The sequence below is a fragment of the Plectropomus leopardus genome, chromosome 3, assembly GCF_008729295.1.
Source record: "Plectropomus leopardus isolate mb chromosome 3, YSFRI_Pleo_2.0, whole genome shotgun sequence".
NCBI lineage: Eukaryota > Metazoa > Chordata > Actinopteri > Perciformes > Serranidae > Plectropomus > Plectropomus leopardus.
In genome coordinates, this window is record NC_056465.1 from 33545228 (window position 1) to 33569114 (window position 23887).

Here is a 23887-nt window from a genome sequence, read left to right on the forward strand (position 1 = left end):
TTTTACCACTGTTAAAGTAGGTCCAGCACATATTTCCATGTGACAGTACGTAAAGCAAACACAAGCAGGAAACTTTAAGCACTTGTCATTTCTTTTCATTTCATACTCAGGTTTTTTTCTAACAAGGATTTTTAAATCCCATTTATTTTAGGCAAAAAGATTTGATTTTTAAAATGTTTTATCGTTTCTTTTTATTTAAATTCTGATTTACACATCCTCCTAAATTTGGCTTTTGACACTGAGGAGACAGAGTGGCAGACGCCGTGATGGGATCCAGTGGAAAGTTGTAGGTCAGGCACAGCCAAGGCCCTGAGATTTTAACACGTGAACTTCACAAAGTTCAGCAGACAGTCCCGACGTTTGGCTCAAAGTTTCCATTTTTCCATTTTTCCACGGATGACAGGACACCTCCTCCCTTTACAGAATGATATCAGCGATGTCTCCGCAGGGAGAGTTGACGGCGGGGCGTGTGCTGCTCCTTCTCCATGGAGATCGGTCCGTCTGCAGACTTCCTCCTCTCATCTGAGAGCTTCCTCAGCTGACAGGCCGCCGCCTCGCTGCCGCTGCGGGGCCGACCCTGCTCTGACCTCCGAGCCGCCTTCAGCACCCACCAAACGGAGACATCGTGATAAGTCAGTCCTCAGCTGATAGGGCGCTCCATGAAAGGTTTCAAACCAGTGTTTTCATACCGCTTCACATCATGCATATCCGGGAAAGAGCTGCAATCATGCCTGTTTGATCTGATAATGCAGGGTCTGACATGCAGGGATTGGAGTGAACGCTGCTTTGCAATGGGAAGGTAAATACATTGTAAAGGAGACACGTGGGCAGATTACTGAACAGGCCTGACAGGCACAGGCCGAGCAACCCAAAGAGTCAGGACAGCCCTGTTACCAGAAAAAAACGTTTGCGTTGTACCTTCCTGCAAACCACAGATAAGTTACCTTTGTATTAATTATATGTAGTCAATCAAAGTTTCTGATTTTGTCATCAGGTGGTGGAGGGGAAGGAGGATGGTGTGACACTTAGGTGAGACTGCTGCAAACCTGCAGACTACTGTTCCATATGGAGGGCCGACAAACCAACAACACTGTTTTTTGGCAAGTTATTGCAGTCAGTGTGTTTACATGATGGTAGAAAAACTTAAATTATTGTGTTAGTCCGACTAAAACTGAACTTTTAAAATACATTTTAACATGTTAATCCGACTGAAAGAGTACATTGCATCAGAGTACATTGCATTTTTTTTTTTAGAAATCGGACTAGCACATCCTGTTAATAAGATCTGAAATAGTTTCTTCCATCATGTTAACGCCTCAGTTGGACTTGAGCTGGACTCGGTGTTCCTCCGTACTGTAAAACGGGTCAGGCATTAAAATAAATATAAGCACTGAGAAGGGGTTAAATCAATTAAATTAAACATATTTTTTAAATCTTAGCTTAGGTGAAAGACATACAACTTGAAAAGGTAGTATTTTATATTTATTTTAAATAAAAAAGTCCCACCCCACCATATCAGTTTAAGTGACGCAGCGGTTTTTGTAGTTAGTAAATAGTAGGTTTTGTAAATAAACAGTTTTGATTGTGATTTGGTCCAAATCATAGACTGTATATAAAATACAAATTTATTCCAACTAGCTGAAAGGGGTCATATCTCCACCTGCTGTGGAGGAGTCGGACAGATTTCCATCAATAAATCGATTCTCCCCCCCGGTGCTTGTATACTGGGACAAGGACAGTAGTTAAATTAAATGGCCTAATTGAGCTTTAACTGTAGCTTGACTAAATTTTGCAAGTAAATGCGTCACAAAACATCACCAGGTTTCCTTTCAGCATTTGAGCCCTCAAACCTTCGTGTTTTTTTTACTGACCCATTCCTGCTTTTCCATCAGCTTTTTGTGCCAAAAACTGCGTGTTTTAAGACGAAGCACGATTTCATCTAAACCACGACAAAGTGTTTTTAACAGCTCAACCTAATCACATGTTCACCACAGCGTTGTTGAGAAGGTTTTATCTGAGACAAAATCATGGGAAAATGTAACATATTCTTGGTTTGCAGAAGCATACAACATGAACATTATTTCTGGAGACTGAGTTAGTCAGGGACACCCATGACCTTCACTTACAAAATGTTACTCATATTAATGTGTACCGACCAGGAGGAGTACCAAAAAGAGACACAAAATGACAACAGGAAGACACAACAACCAGAAAAAGACACTAAACAACACAGATGCCCTGTGTCCACAGATCCCACTGTCTCATAACCCGCCCATGAGGAGACATGCAGTGAGTACGACCTGTAAAATATGTTTTACCTCTTTGTGGAAGCGATGTGTGCAGTGCAGCTCTTGAACTCCTCCTCCATTATTCTTCATGTCCTCATGACAGATCAGGCACAACTTGTCGTCCTCAATCTGTAAAAGAAAAAAAAAGAATCAACTTTGTTTTTAAAGCTCAACTTCTGACCTTAATGAAATACTACAGTAATTAGCAGTTAATCTCTGGTATATTTAAAGTATTAATGCTTGCACTTTACTTTCACAACTCCAGTGTACTGGCAAAACACAAATATATTTTCAAAGAGTGAATGGAAAAAGAAGCTTGAAGTTGATAACAAAAAAAAACATACAACAGTTTAGCTCCTTTTGAAAAGCTTTGTTGGCTACAGTACACATTTAATCACAGATCATTCTCTAGAAATCGAATCTGAATAATGCAAACTATAAATGCACTGTATGCTGTAATGAAAAGCAAATATACAGTATGTATACGCAGTGTGAGCATACAGAGAAGTCTGTTTTCCCTTTCATATTGAACAACAGAAAACTTCAGAAAGTAAATATTAACTTAAACTGTTTTTTACATTACCAGAAATAAAAATTAACAAAAAAGTTAAAACTACAAAATTGTGAAATGTTTAAATAATACCAATGTGTAAAATACAGCGGTGATCTGTCCCTTTCATAAAATGTGAAAAATCTTTTTCTTTGTCCTGACAGTATCAGAAAAGATCAGTGGTGAAATAAGTACATATACTCAAGTAAGCACAGTTTTGAGGTAGTTACTTGAGTATACTCATTTTATACTTATACTCCCCTACATCTTAGGCCAGTAGGCCAGTATGGTAGTTTTTACTCCACTGTGTTTATTTGGAAACATGAGTTTCTTTGCAGATAAATAAAAAAAAGGAATAAACAAATGTTGAAATAAATATGGAAATAAATGATAAAATCATATTTTTTAAATTAACTAAACAGGACACAATTAGATAAAGATCTTATATATGTTTATTTATGTCTGTGTTTCTGTGTCACTGTGAGGTACCAGTCTCTGCATTTATTTCTTCATTTATTTTATTTATTTACACATTCATTTACTCTTTTATTTATTTATTTTTATTCCTGTATTTTTTTTTTTTTACATATCATTTATATAAATAATGATTTAGATTATTTATAATATTGTCATATTTATTGATTGATTGATAGTAAACATTTGATTGCAGGACTTTTACTTTGTAAAAGATCTGAATACTTCTTACACCTCAGCAAAATATACTGTGGACTTTACAATAAATAATATGAGTTTTGGGGACACGTCCATAATCCTGTCAATATACTAAGATAATACACCTTATAATGCTCTTTCGAAGCTCTTTAAGGGCTTCATAATACCCGATTAGAGTAAAACCTGATTCACCCTCCAGTTAAAAGGTTAATCTAAAACACACTGGGCCAGTAAAAAAAAACTGTATAAACTGCTTAAATTTGAACTTTATAATACCCCAGCTCACCAGAGACATGGTCCTCTTGTCCCGGAGAATCAGCCTCTTCTCCAGTGACTCTGTGAGCTCGGGGATGGTGGTGATGCGGTTCTCTGGGATGGCGGTCTTGGGGCGGCTGTTGTCGTCTGAGGAGGAGCGGCGAGCTCTCTGGTGGGGCCTGGCCTCCCCCTTCTCCTCCCTGGTTTTGATGTGGCTCGGGCTGGGAGCCATCGTCGCTGCGTGCAGCTTGTTGAGCTTCATGGCGTCTAATTGTGACTGTGGAGTGAGCAGAGGAAGAGTGCTGTTACACAACTTCAGTCTCAGCTCAAAGAGAAACGTGAAAGTTTCTCATAAGATCAACTGTGAGAACATAAAAGCAGCAGGCGGACGACCAGGCTGAGCGTCTGTCTGTCAGTTCACTTAATCACTCTTAATATTCTTAAGCAACGTGTTTGTAAAGCACCAATCTAATTATAGTTTTCCTCTCGACTCGGGTCATTCAGTTCACTGATGATTTACACAACAGCAGTAATCAGATTACACATAAGTTACAAAACAGTTTTTTTTGTTGTTTTTTTTTTTTTGAGGGTGCAGTCAGAATAAAGCTAATAAAAGTTAATATTCTGATTTTGACTTGGTCCACTCTCATCAGTCACTGCTAACGTTTAATTAGGTTTGTTGATGATAAAATTAACTTAAGGAAAAATATGCATTTAATCAGACTTGATGCAGCAGAGTCCTACATTTCCCACAGTGCAATTCAATAGCATCTGTTATTTAGATCCTACTGTTTAGTAAATGTCCACCTTATTTACCAGTTTCTTACACAGATCTTCTTTAATGAATTTTAAGTCTCAAAACTAAAAATTATCCCTCATACCTGATAGCAGTTTCTCCCAGTTTAAGATATTTAATCATTTAGACTGAAGTATATATAGTTTATCTAATAAACTACCTAAATTTATTCATTTATTCTTTTTTTATACGTGTATTTATGTCTGTTTTTATACAAATTACTTTGATTATTTATGTATTTATTAATATTTTTTTTAACCAATCAATTTATTTAATTTTTAATATAAAGCATCATTAATATGATAAGCGACACAATTCTGTTTTGAAAATAAATAAATAAATAAATAATACGACATTTTTAAAAATGAAATCAAATTTTAAAAAAAGAAGATGAAAGAAAGAAAACCAATAATAACCCAAAGATGATAAGATAGTCAACACTATCATAAGTTACAAAGCTACATTTTGCATTGATTTGACAAAAGATAAGTACAAACTGGTTAACCAACCACGTGATTAAGGGCTTCCACGCTTTCCAAAATCTGTAGAATTAATATTAGTTTTTGTCAGCTTGTATTTATAACGGGGCTTAGATAAAGAAAAGTTTGGCCCATTTATGTGTCTCTTCACTTAAATGTTGTGGATGTATTTGGGTAATATGCCTGTAAGTCTCAAAGGTAAAGCTTAAATAAGTCAGTGCAGTGGTGCTTGGTGGTGGTGTGAAGCGTATTTATAATGTATTTATCCTAAAACATGAACATATATCCAGTACACAATATACTATATCCTTATGATTATCAGTGGTAGCATTAGCAGAATACATGTCAAGTCAATTTTATTTATAAAGCTCATATGACACTCTGTCCTTAGACCCTCACAACGACTAAGGAAAAACTCCCCCAAAAACCCTATAACGAGGAAAAACGTAGAAACCTCAGGAAGAGCGACTGAGAAGGGATCCCTCTTCCAGGACAGACAGACGTGCAATTGATGTCGTAAAAAGCATTTAAATTACAGTAGATGGCAAAAGAGTGCATATGTAAGCATAATGTGTGTAGTAATGAGTGATTCTGTGTCACAGTGTGTGTGTGTGTGTGTGTGTGTGTGTGTGTGTGTGTGTGTGTGTGTGAAGCGAGAAAAAGTGTATGTGTTCTTAATTCTTCTCACTCTTTTTATTGTTTTTTTTTTTATTTTCAAGCTTTAGAAATTATTCTCTGATTGTATATTTGAGTCCATGAACAGTGTGTAAAAACACTGCATACAGTACATATACAGTTTATCAATCGATTTATGGATTAATAGCTGGGTCATTGTTGGGTCATGTGACTCATCTGTCCTCTGTTGGCAGAAGCTTTCACATTGAAAAAAAATCAAACTTTCAGCTGAGCTGCAGCCATCAGGGCTTTTTTTTGACTCCATCTAGAGCCCGATCTATATCAGCATGTGTCCTCATGTCTCTTATCAGCTGCTTTTGTTCCCCCACAAAATTTACCAGTTAACTCTGAGATGATTTTTTCTTTGGTTCCTTCAAATGTGAGCAAAACGTTAGTGCAGATTTAATCATATAACAATATGCCAACAACACTTCCTGTGTGGAAACACAGATAAATTACGCGTACACTCACTTGTGCTCATCCCGACACAAATCCATCTAAAGCACACAGGCTGATGTCTACATTTTGGTAAACGGTGAACAACAAGTGTGTGACACAGGGAGCCATCCACTATTTGAAATGTTTGGTGGTATTTTCAGCATTTGTTGTATGTTTTGTTGTTTTGTAGTTTTATGGTTAAATGTTGTTTTAAATTAAGTAACTTTGTGTTTGATGTTAAATCATCCTGGGATGATACATTTCAGAATTTTTAAAGTGAAATCAAATTAAATCAAGTGAAATCAAATCATAGTGAAGCAGTGAACTGAGTCTAGTCAGGTGGTCACTGTTCGACCACAGTGATGTAAAGTACTACAGAGAACTAGTACTCACTAGTAAGACACTCACAGCGTTACTGACTGCACTTTGTTGGTTTTCTTTTGAAATTTTGCATTTTGCCAAAAAACAGTAGAGGGAGTTAAATAAACTCATGTTTCTGTATGTTGTTTATATCTGTGCATGTCTGTGTTTGTGTGTAAGCATCATGTACTTGTACTTGTACTTTCGGTTGGTGGACACAAATTACAGGTCAGGACACCCTATAACTAAACACATTAACAGACCTACAGAGCCGGCATAGCGCTCATACCAGTGTGTGGGTTTTCCACGTCTGCACAGTGTTCGCATGCATTAATCTATCGTCGTTGTCTGCTGAAATATAAATAAGATCATGCTCTGTTTCTTTTACAACAACATCACCTAAATATACTGTCCATATTTTTATATGTGTTTTCAAACTGACACAGTTTGGTTCATGAAGGTAGTTGCATTAAGAAGTTTACGTCAGTTTAAAATGCTCTTTGTGCTGTGATAAGACAGGTTTTATGAATAGAGGAAAAACTTAAGATGAGACCGTTAAAAACTGGATCGACATCAGTTTTCTTGTGCTGTTTTCAGACACTTTTCACAAGGTATTTAACCTTGTAAAACCTGAGAAAAAAGGTCTGATTTCTTCTGAAAACATGGGGGAGAATCAGGGAGATTCAGTAAGATTCAGGGAGCTACTTGGCAAGAAATGTACATTTAATTGCAACTAGTAAGAGGTGACATGAAACATTAAATGACAATTTGTTTTTTAAAAGGGGGGGGGGGGGGGGGGGGGGGGGGTCAAAGGTAGGAAATGTATACTTGATTTCAAATTTCAGCACTTTTTTTTAGAGCATCTTCTTGTTTGTTTTTGTTTTTAGGTTTTTTTTTTACTTTCTTTCTTTCTTTTACTCATTTTCAGGCAATTTTCTTGTTACGTTTTACTAATTTCATGTTTATTTTTGGGTTATGTCTTGTTAAGTTGCTCATTGCCTCTTGCTTGGGTTCCTAAGGGTTAATTTCACACACACACACACACACACACACACACACACACACGTTAAAGCAGCTTAAAAAACTTGCAACACATATACAGATACTTCATGTATTAATAGTTGCACAGGATAATTGTAGTAGAGTAGTATTTTCACTGGAAAAATGCAGAAATAGATAAATATTTTTGCACAGTAAGTGTTACAAATATTGCACAGTAGGAACGTGTGTGTTGCAGCTGTTTATATATCAGTGCAAATACATTTTGTGCACTAAACAAAGTCACACATGCATGCATCCATTCAGTGCTGGTGATTCTTACCACAGTTGGGAGTGATCTTCGATCAGCTTGTGTTTTTGCAGTTCTTCTGAAACTGCGCTTCCTTTCTCTGGAGTGTCCACCTTCTGCTCCGTGACCCCAGTAACTACTCATCCATTTTGTGAAGTTACCGTCATCATCGTCATCGTTATCCACAACGAAAGCAGGCAGCAGTCTGAGAGACATGCCGGAGTTGTGCAGGGAGTCCCGGTCCAACAAATGAAAGTGTGATCTCAGCCCAGTGAGCTGACCTACTGAGCCTGTGACTGACTGGCTGCTCTACCACACAACAATCCCACAAGGCAAAGGTAAACTCAGATCCCTGTGCAGCCTGCACCACTCTCGCTTTAGTTGTGTTATTCTTGGATGATCCAAAAATAAACAGCAGAGCTTTTCCTGGAGTCTTTACACAAGTGAATCCGCTCTAATCTATTTAACGTAGCTGGTAGAAAGTAAAACTGGAGGTGATGGGAATGAGCAGGGAGGCGGGAGGCAGAGAGGAGTGTATAGTATTTTGTATCTGGGTGGCTGATGTGACTACTGCTTTTCCATTACAGTCATGGGCCTGGGGCTAGACAACTGAAACTCCAATTTCCCCATACTTTCCACTCGCTGAGTACATCAAACCTGTCAATAATTATGGAGTGCAGGCTCTCCTGTCTGCTGCACTGTGAGCCCGGGGCCTGTGTGATACACGACAGAGGGAGTGCATCCTTTATATTGCACTATGGCACTACTGAATCATATTTACTTCCCTCTTGTCTTTGTTTTTTTTTTTTTTTTTTCAAATCTCTTCAGTGCAATTGTCAGCAACTGGAAAAGCAACATGTGCACAATTTGGAACCAATGTATCTGTGATTCCTGCTAAATGTCACTGAAATTAACATGAATTAGCCACGAAGAGAAATAAACACAAAATTATCTCAAAGACACACAGTACAACTATGAAGAAACACAAAATTACAAAAATAGACAAACGTATCACAGAGTGGAAACAAAACAACTAAAAAGAGACACAAAACAACCAAAAAAGACACAAAATAACCTTAGAGACACAAAACAAGCAAAATAGACAGATTGATCTCAAAGAGACACAAAATAACCAAAAATAGACACAAAATTATCTCAAATAGACACAAAATTATCTCAAACAGACACAAAATAACCAAAAAAGACACAAAATAACCAAAAAAGACACAAAATTATCTCAGACACAAAATAACCAAAAAAGACACAAAATAACCAAAAAAACACACAAAATGATCTCAGATTACAACTTTAAAGACTCACAAAACAACCCAAAAAGACACAATAAATGACAGAGACACAAAACGACTGCGAGACACTAAAGAAACATTGAAGACAATGAGACATAAAGTGACAAAAAAGACACAAAGTGACTACAAGGAGAAACAAATTTACTACTAAGAGACGCAAAACAGCCACAAAATAAATACAAAGAGACACAAAATGACCAAAAAGATGTATAACGACTATAAAGAAATGCAAAATTACAATGACAACAAAAAAATAAGCAAAAAACAGCACAAAGTCTGTGTGTCTAGAGAAGTGGTGGGGCCTTTTGCATGTCTGTGTTCAGGGACTTATTGTCTAATATCCACTCACACATATAAAATTCAATCTCATATTTGAATACAAGTTGTTTGGAGGACAGTATTTCTCTTTTTATACAAACATTGTTTAGTCCCAAAAGTACAAAAAAACCCAAACAAACCATAAATTGTGCAGATTAATTGAGGATGAGAGAATCTGACTGTGAACATCTGATTTAATACATATTATTTATTTCAGTGAATTCAGTGAAGAACATATTATTACCAGCATTAAACATGCAGGATGCTACAGAGTCATAGTCGAGTCTTAAAGTGTTCAACACGAGTCATCGGAGCGCTCTGAAAGTGACATAAGAGACACGTGTGTCACTGAGCGTGTTATTTAAAGTTACCATATCCTGTTATATCACTCCAGTGACTTATATTCTCATACAGTTTTCTAAATGTATAATTTGTATTTTAAGTTTTTGTTTGCATAAAAACTTTGCATGGTAATTATGTATAAGCTGCAAAGTAAATATCAGATGAATAACCACTTTTAAAAGTTTTTTTGCCTTATGTTTTCAGCCCTAGGTTTAGAGGAATTTCTTAATATGGAACGCACACTTGAACATGAACAAAATCTTCCCTCACACCTTCACAAACTGAAATGTTAAAACTTCTGCTAATCGTTTCAGGGAGCTGAGTCTCCGGGAGGAGACTAATCTGGTGGAGTGCCGTTATGAGACATCCACGCTGCTTTATCATGTAACCTTAAATCAAGATTACAGTAATCTGTTGTTTTTCCAAAGATGGAAGCCAGGTAAGGTCGCACCTGATCTCAAACAACAAAGAATAATGAAATAACAATAAAGTCTTTGTACATATCCCAAAAAGATATTAGATTTTTTAAAAATCTTCCATGCACATTTTTTTTGAATATCATTCAGTGGTTTATAGATCTAGAAAGATTAGTCAAATTGACATGTTTTTAGTGCCTTTAGGGGACAATTCAGCCCAAAACCAACACCACATGTTTTCCCTCTTAGCTGTAGTGCTATTTATAAATCTAGATTGTTTTAGTGAGTCACAGTGTTGGAGATATCGGCCGTCTGCCTTTTCTCTAATACTGACTGCATGAAAAATTTAAGTACATATAACTATTAGTCTTAATTTATGTTAACAATATATTTAATTGTATATATTAATATATTAAAATATATTATTATATGATTTTTTAGTTATATTAATTTAATATTGTGAAGTTGTTGCAACTTAAAAATGACAAGTTTAATTAAATCAATCATCCAACTGCTCACAACTTCAGTAAACTAGGTCTGCTGTGCTATATATGTTTGCATTCTGCTGGTTGCAAACTAGTTAATCGTGATGGTATATTCTTTTTTTTATTTTATTTTTTGTGATTAAATTCTAATTTAGCTTTTGTGCATTGTATAATATAAATCATATACACATAGCCGCATCTCATGCATATGTGCCCACATGTTTTACAAATTTAAACAGGTATAAAAAACAAAACAAAACAGAAAACAAAACACATTTAGTATAGTAAATCAAATAATAATGACCAAGCTAATTCTTTAAAAACAAATTCGCCTGACCTTTTCCATTACCTTAGCCAAAGCTTATTTACCATGGCTTCATTTGACTGGGCATTAGAGAGTTCCAGAGATATTATGTTGTATAGTACAGTAACCCTTTGAGTAATATGGAGAGTGTGTATGTTTGTATTTACTTAAACATGTTAACAAAACAGAACTTGCAGATCTCCTCACTTCATCACTGGCAAAATCCACTTTGTCATGATCAAATTAAGTCAGACCAACTTGGTTAACTGAAGTTTCTAACACTTAGAAAGAACGAGATAATTTCACTTTTTATTTTTAAGTTGCAACAACTTTCCAAAATTAAGTAAATACAACTTAATTTCAAGTAAACTTAACAATTACATGTAAAGTAAATAGAAATTAAGATTAATAGCTATACATGGTTACATTTTTCAAGGCAATTACTCTGTGTGTGTGTGTGTGTGTGTGTGTGTGTGTGTGTGACAAATCTACTAAACAGTATTAGAAAATACATTTTTTGGAACCAATAAACCAGACAATACGAGGCCAACAACAAACTGTATACCTGCAGGAGCATCTGAAGTTAATCTGATTAAATTATCTAACTGGAACAATTAAGAGTATTTACGCAGTTGATCCTAAAAGATTTCCAAAGCATTTCACTTCTCAGCATTAAAGCAGCACAAACATTTCCCAGTGATCACAGACTACCAAACATCAGGCGGCACCGGGCGGCTAAAACTAAGCCGGGCTGTGCTAACAATAGCAGACACATTTTACAGGAATAACACACAGACAGTCAGGAATAGCTGGAAGATCAGACATTATTATTGTGACCTCTGTCAGTCGCCCCTCTTCACCTCTTTAACGCAACATCAGCAACTTCATCACATGGAAGATGCAAAGCTATTGTGTCGCATCGTGTGTTACATATATTTTTAGTGGCAAAACTGGTTTATTTACTTTTCAAAACAGGCTGCTGTGTCAATGTAGAATGGATTATTTTGGGGTCAGCGACATGTGTTAAACTATTTAACCAGAATAGACCAAAATTTCTTTTACCTTTTTAATTTACTTTTTTTTAAATTTTATTTCCTTTCATTTGTGGTTTGATTGCTTTTATTGTTTCCTTTGTTGTTGTTTTTGATATATTTCTTTATATTATTTTATACTGACATCATGTATCCTGCATCTTGCATTATTTGTCATCTGGTTTTAACTTTATCCTAACTCTACCCTTGTTTTTAATAGGACTGTTTGGTTTTCTGTTTTTGTATCGCCGTCTGTGTACCCCATTTCTGCTTTGCTTTGTCAAAGGACTTTGTAAACTCTGTAAAAGGCGCTACATAAATAAAGTTATTATTATTATTATTATTAAAAAGTACACAATTTCTACATCTTTCATTCCTAATTCATAAATTTAAAAAAATATGTTTATTAAGAACAAAAACGCCACTTTTTATTTTAGTGCAAATCCAAAAGAAACATGATGTGCCAGACAGTCTGCATTTTCCCCTCATGAGGGAACAGTTGTCCTATCAGGAGTCTGTGTTTCTCTTCATAACATAGGCTCTTCTCTAACCAGCCAAATACAGTTGACTTTGGAAACTGTTCATTGCTGATCTCTGTTTGAGGACAGATGTCCTTGGGCACAAATTGAGCAGTCAGGCTGCAGAGCCGTCCACACAGACCAGCACAGAGCTCTGAAATGGGACGCAGAGGAGACTGAACCTGGCAAAGACACAAATACAATCCAACTGAAATGATAAATCAACACTGATCCTGACAGAATGTAGGGCATTGGTTTTGAGTCTGGAAAACATGTGTGCAATTTAAAAAAGGAAAATATCCTTCACTGTTGGAAACTATTAGACTGAATTTCAGCAGTATTTCTATCAATAATAAGCATTTTCTACAAAGTATTTTCGTAAAGAACGAGAACATGCACAATATACACACAGCAATTATTATTCAAGTGAGGATGTCTGAACAAGAGTGGTTCAGAGGGAGAGTCAGCAACAATGTCACCTAGTGGCTGGACTCAACCTGCACGCAGATAAAGTGAATAATTATTATAACTTTGGCACAATTTTTATTTCAGCTCAAATTCGAGAAAGTCGAGAAAATTAGATTTGTTTGTTTATTTATTTATGCATAATTTTTTTTTTTTTAGTAAAGAAATTAGTAAAAAGTTACAAGCCAGTTATTTGAAATTAACACACACACACACACACACACACACACACACAAAAAAATAACCAGAGAATGGCCTTAAAAATATACATTTATGTGACATCATTTCAAACATATAATTATATAAAATATATAAAAATAAATAATATATATATAATATATATTAAAATATATAATTATGAGAATTTTCCCAGTTTTTTCACCTTTTACACGTTTTTTGTTGTTGTTTAAATTCGCGGGAAATTTCTTGACAAGATGCTCATTATCTTTTCTCCCTTCAGAGGTTTAAATGTGAAAAGCTTCTGAACGCAGCACAAGAAAACTGATGTCGATCCTGGCGTTAAAGGGTTAAAACATTTATTATTAATCAAAAGGTAATCAAATATATCCACTTAGCCCTGCATTGCCTGTATGCAGTACTTAAAATACTTTATAAATAAATACTTTATTAATTGAGCCTATCACTTTTTTAAACAGGCAGGTCTGTAACACTTTACATTTTAAAACCGCTCTGATATCCTGTTTGGACTACAATATGCTACGGTCGTACTACAACTACACACAGCCCCGTGGCTCCTTCGCCAGTATCCCATGATTCCTCGGTGTCGCTGTGACCTCGCGGAGCACGGGAAGAAGAAGCAGCGCTCGCGCTCACGCTGTGTAGTAACGTTACTGGCTGCTAACTGCCTCTCGGTTGTAGATCATGGCTGCCTCTAAGCCAGTCGAGCCGCAGTCCGGGACCGGGCTACCCCGCTGGCAGCTGGCGTTGTTAGTCGGGACTCCCATAGTGCTGGGGGTCGGCGCGGTTTACCTGTGGAACCGGAGCCGGACGAAGGAGAAGAAGGGGACCGGGGAGCGGAAAACACCAGAAGGCAGCGCGAGCCCCGTGCAGGGCCAAGACGGCGCAGCTCGAGCCAGCCGAGAGCAGGAGAACATGGTAACGACACCTGCGGACACCGGGCCTCCGGTACCGCTAATGTAGCATTTCACACGTTAACAGGATCCGCCTCAGTGCGCGGCGCTCATTTTACTCACTAAATGCGCCGTTGCTGTTTAAGTGCCGTCAAGGACACCAAACGTTACTGACACTGACAGCTACCTGCACGAGAGCAAGGCCGACAGCAGCCGGTTCAACGGTGCTGGATTAGCAGCTAGCTCCCGTAAGCTATTAGGGCAGTTAGGTTAACCAGCGCCGTTACAAATGTTTAACAGCTAGTAAATTAGTCGTTAAAGCGCAAGTGGAGCTAATTTAGCAAGACGTTACAACTCCAGCGAGGCTGCTTAACTGTAGTGTTTCGGCCATGCTAGCTAACGTTATCTCAACTGAGAGAGGGTTGCCACCTTAAGTGTGGAAAAATAAGGGACACCTTGTCACTCCCACGGCCACGGAAAACCTGGAGAAGTCATGTAATTTCACGTTCTCGTTTTCCAGGCCTTGGAAAGTCAAGAATTTGTAAAAATCACTGCAGAATATTGTAACCCCCTCCTCCCCCGGATATATACGAAGTCGTATACCAATATAGATATCGTTTTATCCACTTTTCCGCCTAATGTTGGTGATCATCAAGTGTTTTCCGTTTTGTGAAATCAGCATGCTGTCCGGACTACTTGAAAAGTTATGGAAAGGCCTTGGAAAATGGCACGTGAAATCAACAAAGTGGCAAGAGCATGAAAACAGCAAAGTGGCATAAACTCTTAATCACAGCTTTGTGACTGTAATGTTTTTGGCCATGCTAGCTAACGTTATCTCAACAGTGTGGAAAAAGAAGGGACACCTTGTCACTCTCACGGCCATGGAAAACCTGGAAAAGTCATGGAATTTCAAAATTCCTAAGCCTGGGAAAGTTATGGAATTAGTGAAAATCATTGATAGTTTTGCAAAAGGAATTTTTTAAGGATGCACGATAGTGTTTTTCTTTCTGATATCCGCTATGCTGATGTATAAAAAGTCATTTGACAGATACAGATATGGTTTTATCCACTTTTTTTCCCACCTAATTTCAGTGATCATTAAATCTCTTCTGTATTGAAAGTAACGTAATACTATGCATACTCTTACGTGTAACCCAGTGCTTTTAATGTATGTAATTTACTCCACAAAATAAGAAAATACTTAAAGTTAGGGTTGATGTATTGTACATACTCACTTTGTTTAAAAAGACAGGTTTATGATATCGTCATATCGTCATAATCGTCATCCACATGTTTACCAATACTGATATTTCCCTTAAAAGCCAACATCTGCTGATACCAATGACATGCTGATATTATTTTGCATCCCTAATTACTCATCACATGTTGTAAATTTTCATCAACTTTTGTAGTTGGTTCCTTGGAAAATCATGGAAAAGCCTTGAAATATGATCCATGAAAACAGCAAAGTTTGCAACAACAAATACATCCATTCGTTGCACATGGGAATAATTAAAAATTGCACACATATTACAACAGTGCTGTTCTGAACAGTAAAATAAGAAATACAATCATACACATTCAAGCTTAGGTGGTTGTGTTTGGTGCTTCCAAAATAAGTTGAATTGGCTCGACTTCGGCCCTTTCTGACAAGACGCCGTTCTGACAGACTTAAAGTGAAAGCATAGATTAGCCTCCCCTTTCTTCCCAGTTTACTTTGTAAATGGACTGCTTTTATATAGCACTTTTTTTTTTTTACCTTTACAGAGAAAGTGTTTTACAAAATCTCAAACCTTGTGATTAATGAGCAACTGCTCCACCTCCCGAGCCACAGCCACCCAAATTTTTAGGAATATTGTCAATTTGATGGCATTAAATCCTTGATACAAACCCACAGTTCAATTGCAGGGCACTTTGTAAGATGCTAAGGGATCTTTAATGATGTAGAAAACTGTCTTTAGGCCCCGAAATCCTTAAACCAGTCCACCGAGTCACAGGGGACATCATTTAATCAATAACTGTTGCCTTCTCTCTCTCTCTCTCTCTCTCTCTCTCTCTCTTCCCCCCCATTCAGAGCCCGTTGGATCGGGCCCAAGCAGCAAAGAACAAGGGCAACAAGTACTTCAAGGCTGGCAAGTATGAGAACGCCATCCAGTGCTACACAGAGGCCATTGCTCTCTGCCCCTCAGACCAAAAGACTGATCTGTCGACATTTTACCAGAACAGAGCAGCAGCCTACGAGCAACAGGTTGGCACCACCTTTGTTTAATCTGTGCAGAGATTGTTGTTGAATGTCCTCGGAAAAACACCTGTCTCTTGCTGTTATGACAGTGTGGCATTGATTTTACATTGATTCTTTTGCAGAAATTAACAAAATACAACATTGTAGCTGTATTCAGAGTTGAAAAGCCTTCAAGGTCAATACTTTTTGCTAACTCCTTTTCACAACTTGAGGAGAGTTCAGACTTTTTAAAGTGCGCTTGTATAATGTACTTATCCATAGTCAGTGTATTACATACAGTATATGGCACTCAGCACGCCGCCAGAGAATGAGAGCGGAGCGGAAACTGTATACCATAATATGAAAATTGACTTTTATCATGCCATGTATATTTGCTTATCTATGGTATTGAAAAAAAGAAAAAGAATCTCACCGGCGCACGCACATATCCTATTCTCCTCAACTGCCTGTCAGACGTTTTACACATATTTCCAAAAAAGGCTCTCAAGTCTGTTTTATAATGAAACATTTGTTCAAGTGAATAAAACGCCTTTGTTTTCATTCTTTAAGGGTTCATTGTAAGGGACAATAATAATTGTGCAATACTGTGATATCGTGAAACAGTTGTATTGTCTGAAACAAAACTTCCACTACCACACCATTGCAACCCTAATCTTAACTATACCATACATTTAAACTGATATTCATTTATTTATCGATTTATTTTTTAGGACGCTAAAATACATTTTGCTGCTGCCCCCTTTCACAGCAGTACATTGCTTAGCTTCTTTGTGGGTACTCCTGCTGGCTTCTCTCCACTCCACTCTCATTCTCCGGCGGTGTCTCCCTTGTGTCTCTTAATGTCCACTCCGCTCTCATTCTTCGCCAGTGTCTCCGCCAGTGTCTCCGAATGTCCACTTGCTTTTATTCTCCATCGTTGTTTCCGAATGTCCGCTCCACTCTCATTCTCGGCCGGTGTCTCCGCTGGTGTCCGCTCCGCTGTCATTTTTTTGCCGGTGTCTGTCTCGCGTGTGCATTATTGTGCATCACTGGTCTTACATATTGGTTATTATTATATTGGGATATGGAATAAATAGTGTTTTTTTCCCAGATTTTAATGGTTGCATTACAGTAAAGTGAAATACTTCTCAGCTTATCAGAGAGTTGTTTTAATACTTGCCTTTACCCATTTGGTCATTATATCTACATTATTGATGTGAAATTGTGGTCATATTTTAAGTACCAATAGTTATTCCTACAATATTGTCACATCAAAGAGGGTATTTGGTTAAAAACAAAAAGTTAGATTCTGTCTCTCAGTCCTAGCATTAATGAAGTGCTTTTAGGAGAATCAAAAATATCGATATATATATTGTCTATCGAGATATAGCCTAAAAAAAGAAATGTAATTTTCAGCCCATCTCGCCCAGTAATACTGACCATGGATAAGCACCTCATACAACCCTACTTAAAAAAATCAGATCTGTCTCTTTAGAGCAAGAAGAGATTGCATGCCCCTGCATCTAACATTAGTTACTCTGGTCGATGTGATTCTCTGTAAACCATCAAATCTTGTCAAATCTTTATACCCTCATGTTTGACTGAAGGTTTTCTGCACAATGCTTAATACAGCGTCATAATGTCTTACTTTAGCTCCTCAACTACAAGTGTCATATTGAAACTTTGCTACAGATGCTGTTTCTGTTTTAGAGACTGGTGTTATATGTCGGTCTTCACACATCAGTTTCACTATGCTGTAGGTTTCTAGGTCCACTTCCAAACATACGCGTCTGTGTCTGCATGTCTGTATATTCAGATGCACATATGTTTTGGAAGATAACCAGCCTGTGACTGTTATTTCAGATGAAATGGACAGAAGTGGTCCAGGACTGCTGTCAGGCTGTGGAAATGAATCCACGTTATGTCAAGGCTCTGTTCAGGCGGGCTAAAGCTCTGGAAAAACTAGACAACAAGAAGGAGTGCCTAGAAGGTCAGGCACTCCGCTTTCTTTCTGTTCTTTTACAAATTTAACTTAAAATGTGACAGTTACTGAAAGTCTGTTTGTTCTCTGTGTATCCTCCAGACGTCACAGCGGTGTGTATCCTCGAAGCCTTCCAGAACCAACAGAGCATGCTGCTGGCAGACAAGGTGCTGAAACAGCTGGGAAAAGAGAAGGCCAAAGAGAAATACAAGGTACTTGCCTTTTTTTTTTTTAGAGTTTGATTAGTTTTTATTTCCCTGAATTGTCACAGTAAACTCATTCTCTTTCTTTAAACCCCTCTCCCGTAGAACCGTGAGCCGATGATGCCTTCTCCTCAGTTCATCAAATCCTACTTTAGCTCGTTCACTGACGACATCATCTCACAGCCGCTGCAGAAAGGGGAGAAGAAAGACGAAGACAAGGACAAGGAGGGCGAGGCAGCCGAGGTCACTGAAAGGTTAGACAGTCCTTGCTCAGTATCAATTTAATTGGTACATTTAGGCCGGAGATATATTTGCTGTCTAACTTTTTTTTGCGTACGAATCCGACTGTGTCTGGCTGCCTCATGAGCTTTTCTGTATATACTTGACTATACGTGATGTCTGTTACTGGGGGATACCTCTAGAGGGCACATGAGAGAGCTCAGGCCGTGTACAACTACTGGATGTGTGGGATGCAAACAACGGACATAACAACACTTGAGGAGGTTACTGTCATGTTAATGCTGAGATCAAGGCAGAGAAGGTGACAGCAGCGACAATGTTGGTGGCGTGCGAGGCCTCTAAATAAAGCCCGTCAGAACAATTGGGATAACGTGTTTCTTGGCTGCCAATGCGAGAGATTGATGATGAAAAGCACCACCAGTACTTTCACATGTCTGCTATGACTCTACACAGCCCCTGCTGTTTGTGTACATACTGCATCTTGCATCTGTACAACCTTTTTCTTTTTTTTTCTTTTTTTTTTTGAGGATGGCCAACGCACCAAACTGTCTTCTCTTTTTAAAATACTTGAAATAATGGTAACCAGTGGTTAGAAAATAATTAATAGATAGTGGGCTAACACTACAGCATCTCATCTCACCTCAGAGCTCTTAAAAAGTATGATCTACCACCAGGTAGATTAAACTTTTCCTTATCTGTTTTCTCTCCTCTTTAGCTCCGGCTACCTGAAGGCAAAGCAGTACATGGAGGAGGAGAACTACGACAAAATCATCAGTGAATGCACCAAGGAGATTGAGTCCGGTGGCCGATACACTGCAGAGGCCCTGCTGCTGCGCGCCACATTTTACCTGCTGATTGGTAACGCTACTGCTGCTCAGCCTGATTTGGACCGAGTAATCAACATGCAGGACGCCAATGTGAAGGTTGGGACTGTTTATTTTATTTGTCTGTTCTTAGTTGATTATGCCAGGGCAGTTCAGCTGCTGGGATAGTGAATTAGTAAGACTTTAAGGGACTGCCAAAATTTATTGCCACATTTCCTTTGCATGGTTTGATTCTATTCAGCTCATTTTTGGTGCTTTTCTCTATTTTGTTTCCTACTGCGGCTTGCATCCCCTCAGTGTAGGCAGCATTCTCAGCTGATTGTCGTAGCATTGCCACATTAAACTGCCATGACATCATCTTTGCAACCAAACAGAGAAATGTCTGCACTTTGTCAATTTCACAGTGTAGTGTACGCTGTGGTGTTTGTGGTTTGTGTTATTAAAAAAAAAAAAAAAAAGCGGTCTGCTCAGCGTGCTTGAATCCTCATCTGAAGTGGTAAAGTAAAAGGTACCACAACTTTTTTCTAATGAAGAAAAAAAGAGTGAGTCAAGTTAAGTTGAGTAGAGCTGCGCTGTACCATGCAGTGCAAATGCTTTGGATTTGATTAAATGTACTGTGCAAGACACCAATGTTGGGAATAGATTGATATAAATACTGAGAAACACAAAAGGGACAGAGTGAAAAACACTGGAATAGACTTAATATCGGTGCATGCATTTTCTCACAGTTTATCGCATGAATTGTCTCCATAAATAAAGAGGTCCGTTATGAAACACTTGGAAAGCTACAACCTGACAGCCTCTCTTTCTTTGTACTATTTTCTAATTTTAACAGCTACGAGCAAACGCTCTGATCAAGCGGGGAAGCATGTACATGCAGCAGCAGCAGCCCATGCTCTCCACACAAGATTTCAACATGGCAGCCGAGATTGACACATGCAACCCTGATGTCTATCACCACAGGGGTCAGGTAGGAGTGTAGTTGAATTTCTTTATCATCAGTTAAACTGCTCAGTTATTGTCAGAGGTGTCTTGAAGCATGCTACAGTGCCTCCTCTAAAATATGTATTCCCTCTCAGCTGAAAATCCTGCTGGACCAGGTGGACGAGGCGGTGGGAGACTTTGATGAGTGCATCCTGCTCAGGCCCGACTCTGCTCTCGCCCAGGCTCAGAAATGCTTCGCTCTTGTAAGTAATCCACTACAGATCATTTAAAGAGTGCTTTTACCTAACATATACAGGACGATAATGGATGCTACAATTCAAGTTCAGCAGTTGAGTTTCTTTTTCTTGTGTCCTTCAGTACAGACAAGCATACACTGGAAACAACCCGTCACAAGTGCAGACAGCCATGGACGGCTTCGAGGACGTTATCAGGAGGTTCCCCAAGTGTGCCGAGGGCTACGCTCTCTATGCTCAGGTACAGAATATTTACACATCAGTAGGTGGCTGGATATGTAATTCAGACAGAAAATAGCAGCTTTAAGTCTTCTTTATCTGTGTGCATTTTCAGGCTTTGACTGATCAGCAGCAGTTTGGGAAAGCAGACGAGATGTACGACAAATGTATTGAACTGGAACCAGACAATGCTACCACATATGTCCACAAGGGGTAGGCATTTTTCCCTTTATGTAGGCATATTGTTGAAGCCACTGGAAACATGGCATAGTAGAAATAGACAAAAGTGTCTCCTCAAATATCTGCAAAAACCTGAGTGAAAGACTACATTCACAATAATTAGGAAGCATTGTTCAAAAACGTCTTATTGTGCTGTTAAGACCATTTTTCCTGACTGTTAAGTTGTGGCAGATCATGTTTTCGGTTGACATCTCCCTCGTTTTGAGTTAATGTTTTATTTATCTGAGATTTAGAGGCATTGTTGAAACTGATACAAGGCGATGCATACAAGGCTCAGTGTGTTTTATGCAAAAAGGGCGACACGGGAATTGAGAAATACAAAATCGACAAGAAAACTCACCTTGAATTTAATTCAAATTGACATTAAAAAGTTTTAAATCTAACTTAAACTTAAACTATGCAAATCCTATAAAAAAAAGAAATCCAAACATGACCAAGACCAATTCAAACCCCAAAAGCAGTGAAGTTCACAAAACTTAAGCGACAATATTTTGAATTTGGATTGAAACGTGGACCCTAAATTACATGTTTTGAGTGCTATTGTAGATTTTAGCTTCGAGTGGCTTTAAAATAACATCTTATTCGTGCATGTAAATTATTCCTGTCACTAAATGTTCAATGTTTGTTTCCAGTTTGTTACAGCTTCAGTGGAAGCAGGACCTTGACTTGGGTCTAGAGCTCATCAGTAAGGCAATTGAAATCGACAACAAATGTGATTTTGCCTATGAAACCATGGGAACCATTGAAGTCCAACGGTGAGTTAACAGTTCGACTCATTCCACGAATCACATAGATCATAGTGTTTTAGAAGAGCTTGAAATAACCAGAGCGTTTTCTTTTCAGGGGAAATCTGGACAAGGCGATAGAAATGTTCAACAAGGCAATTAACCTGGCCAAGTCCGAGATGGAGATGGCCCATTTGTACTCGTTATGTGACGCAGCGTACGCCCAGACTGAAGTGGCGAGGAAGTACGGGCTGAAACCTCCGACACTGTAACGTCTTATGCCAACCGATCGCCAATCTCAGTCTTCATTGCTGAACCTAACCGTGTTAAAATGCAACTGTCTGACTTAGCTTTTGATTTGTTGAAAAAAAAAGAGTACTGGATAATGAAAGGAAGAACCCTGAATATTTACACCGTGTTTACATCACTTTAAAAGGGTGGTTTGTTCTCGCTGAAAGAAGGATTGCTATTCACAATGAAGCCGAGGCTGCGCTCCTCTAGTTGTTTTGGTGGTTTGCTATCGGGGGACGGTGGGTGGGGGCTCTTATCGGAGACAGCCCATTGCTGACACTTTATTCAGTCATCATCAACCCTTTTTATGGCTCAGAATAAAACGAAAGATAGTGTCGTCTAGAGAGAAAAACATACATGAAAGGCCATGTATTCCTGTCTGAATTAATAGTAACTATGTGAAATGTAAGTGAACTGCAGTCTCTTGAAACAATTCCCGACATTACGGCTTTCGTGACTCTTTTAAATCTACAGAAAATACTGTGAGAGCTTTACATAGTTCTAATGGACTGCTCACTTGTTAATTTATGCAGATCTAAAGTGTTTGGGTTTTTTTCAGCTCCTTTCATGTGTAACATACACTATCAGTTCCGAATGCAAGATTAAAATTATAGTCAAATGTGTAATGTCTGTGTTTGTAATGCTGGAATCTGATCCCATGGATACGGGGCTACAGAGAGGTTAGTTTAGCATCCTCAAGTTCGTTTGTTTTTTTTTTTAAAGATGGGATTGCCTGTTTTTTTTTATATATATATACTTTGTGCAGCATGTTCACTTTATAAATAAATGTAAATGCAATGCTCGTGCTGTCTTGAACACTAGGAGAACTTCAACCATAATATATAAGAGACTTTGGGCAAAAACATTTTTGATTAGAAAAACTTCACAACTTAATGTATTTAGTTTTTTTGAAAATGTTATTTTTTAATTGCCTCTAGTGTCAGACGATGTCACAAGGGATTGGATATTCAGCGTTTTTTCTTAGCTCAACTTAAATTGAGAAACATGGTTTCTTTTCTATTTTATTGTAAAATGTTTATTTTTCATGCTACATTGCATCTTTTGACAGAGTAACCCGAAGACAGTGGTTTTATTTTTTCTGTCCTTATCAAATTATATTCTCACAAACCGAGCCTTATTGTTTCCGAACCACATGCAGCCCCGAGAATCTCTTGGTCCAGTGCAAGATTTGGTTCTCAAGTAGCATCTATACTGTAGTCTGTAAAAAAATAAAGTGAGCCAACACTGCTGAATGTTTGTGTGCTTTAACACTTTCAGCAGTTTTGGCTAAATTTCATTAAATGTGTGGTAATGCCAAAGAACCAAGTCATGCATTCCAGCTGCAGCTGCTGAGGACGACTCCTCCGCAAAAATCATCTTTTCTTAAAACTTACAAATGAGTTTACCTTTGAGAAATCGATGCAACCATCAGCAGATGACCTGCCGATATCCACAAAAATTTTGGCTGTTTAATAGAAATTATACTGATATGTATGGTGACCAAAGTGAAAGAGAATATGAATCCTAATAAAGTTATAATTCCTGGAATGAACTTCAACTGCAAGTTTATTTTAGACTATAAATCATCACATTCTGCAACTCAGTCTTTCTGTATTGACTGAAATCTGGAACTTTGTCACAGTTTTCATGCCATGCATCAAGACTGTTTTTTTTTTGTTTTTTTTGA

The 23887-nt window shown here is 37.9% G+C and overlaps 2 protein-coding genes across 2 annotated transcripts; one reads left to right on the top strand and one right to left on the bottom strand.

Annotated features, from left to right (window-relative positions):
* Positions 1-430: 430 nt before the first annotated feature.
* Positions 431-8017, bottom strand: lnp1 (leukemia NUP98 fusion partner 1). Its single transcript, XM_042512005.1, has 4 exons — positions 7835-8017; positions 3797-4042; positions 2319-2417; positions 431-598 (listed from the first exon to the last, which is right to left on the bottom strand). The coding sequence occupies exons 1-4, from the start codon at positions 8015-8017 to the stop codon at positions 431-433; spliced, it is 696 nt and encodes a 231-aa protein (XP_042367939.1).
* A 5773-nt stretch (positions 8018-13790) lies between these two features.
* tomm70a (translocase of outer mitochondrial membrane 70 homolog A (S. cerevisiae)) lies at positions 13791-23752 on the top strand. Its single transcript, XM_042483992.1, has 12 exons — positions 13791-14103; positions 16153-16326; positions 18163-18289; positions 18383-18492; positions 18589-18737; positions 19439-19646; positions 20383-20517; positions 20627-20734; positions 20850-20966; positions 21060-21157; positions 21817-21939; positions 22028-23752. Exons 1-12 carry the CDS (start codon positions 13870-13872, stop codon positions 22179-22181), a joined length of 1737 nt encoding a protein of 578 aa, XP_042339926.1. The 5' UTR covers positions 13791-13869; the 3' UTR covers positions 22182-23752.
* The last annotated feature ends 135 nt before the right edge of the window (positions 23753-23887 follow it).

Bases quoted from the DNA above. Each gene is read 5' to 3' on its own strand.
- lnp1 (XM_042512005.1), bottom strand. From the start codon at position 8,017: ATGTCTCTCAGACTGCTGCCTGCTTTCGTTGTGGATAACGATGACGAT. The intron at 4,043-7,834 runs GTAAGAATCACC...CTCACTCCACAG, and splicing joins GAAGATCACTCCCAACTGTG to TCACAATTAGACGCCATGAA. The intron at 2,418-3,796 runs GTGAGCTGGGGT...TTTCTTTTACAG, and splicing joins ACAAGAGGACCATGTCTCTG to ATTGAGGACGACAAGTTGTG.
- tomm70a (XM_042483992.1), top strand. From the start codon at position 13,870: ATGGCTGCCTCTAAGCCAGTCGAGCCGCAGTCCGGGACCGGGCTACCC. The intron at 18,290-18,382 runs GTCAGGCACTCC...TGTATCCTCCAG, and splicing joins CAAGAAGGAGTGCCTAGAAG to ACGTCACAGCGGTGTGTATC. The intron at 20,518-20,626 runs GTAGGAGTGTAG...ATTCCCTCTCAG, and splicing joins TCTATCACCACAGGGGTCAG to CTGAAAATCCTGCTGGACCA.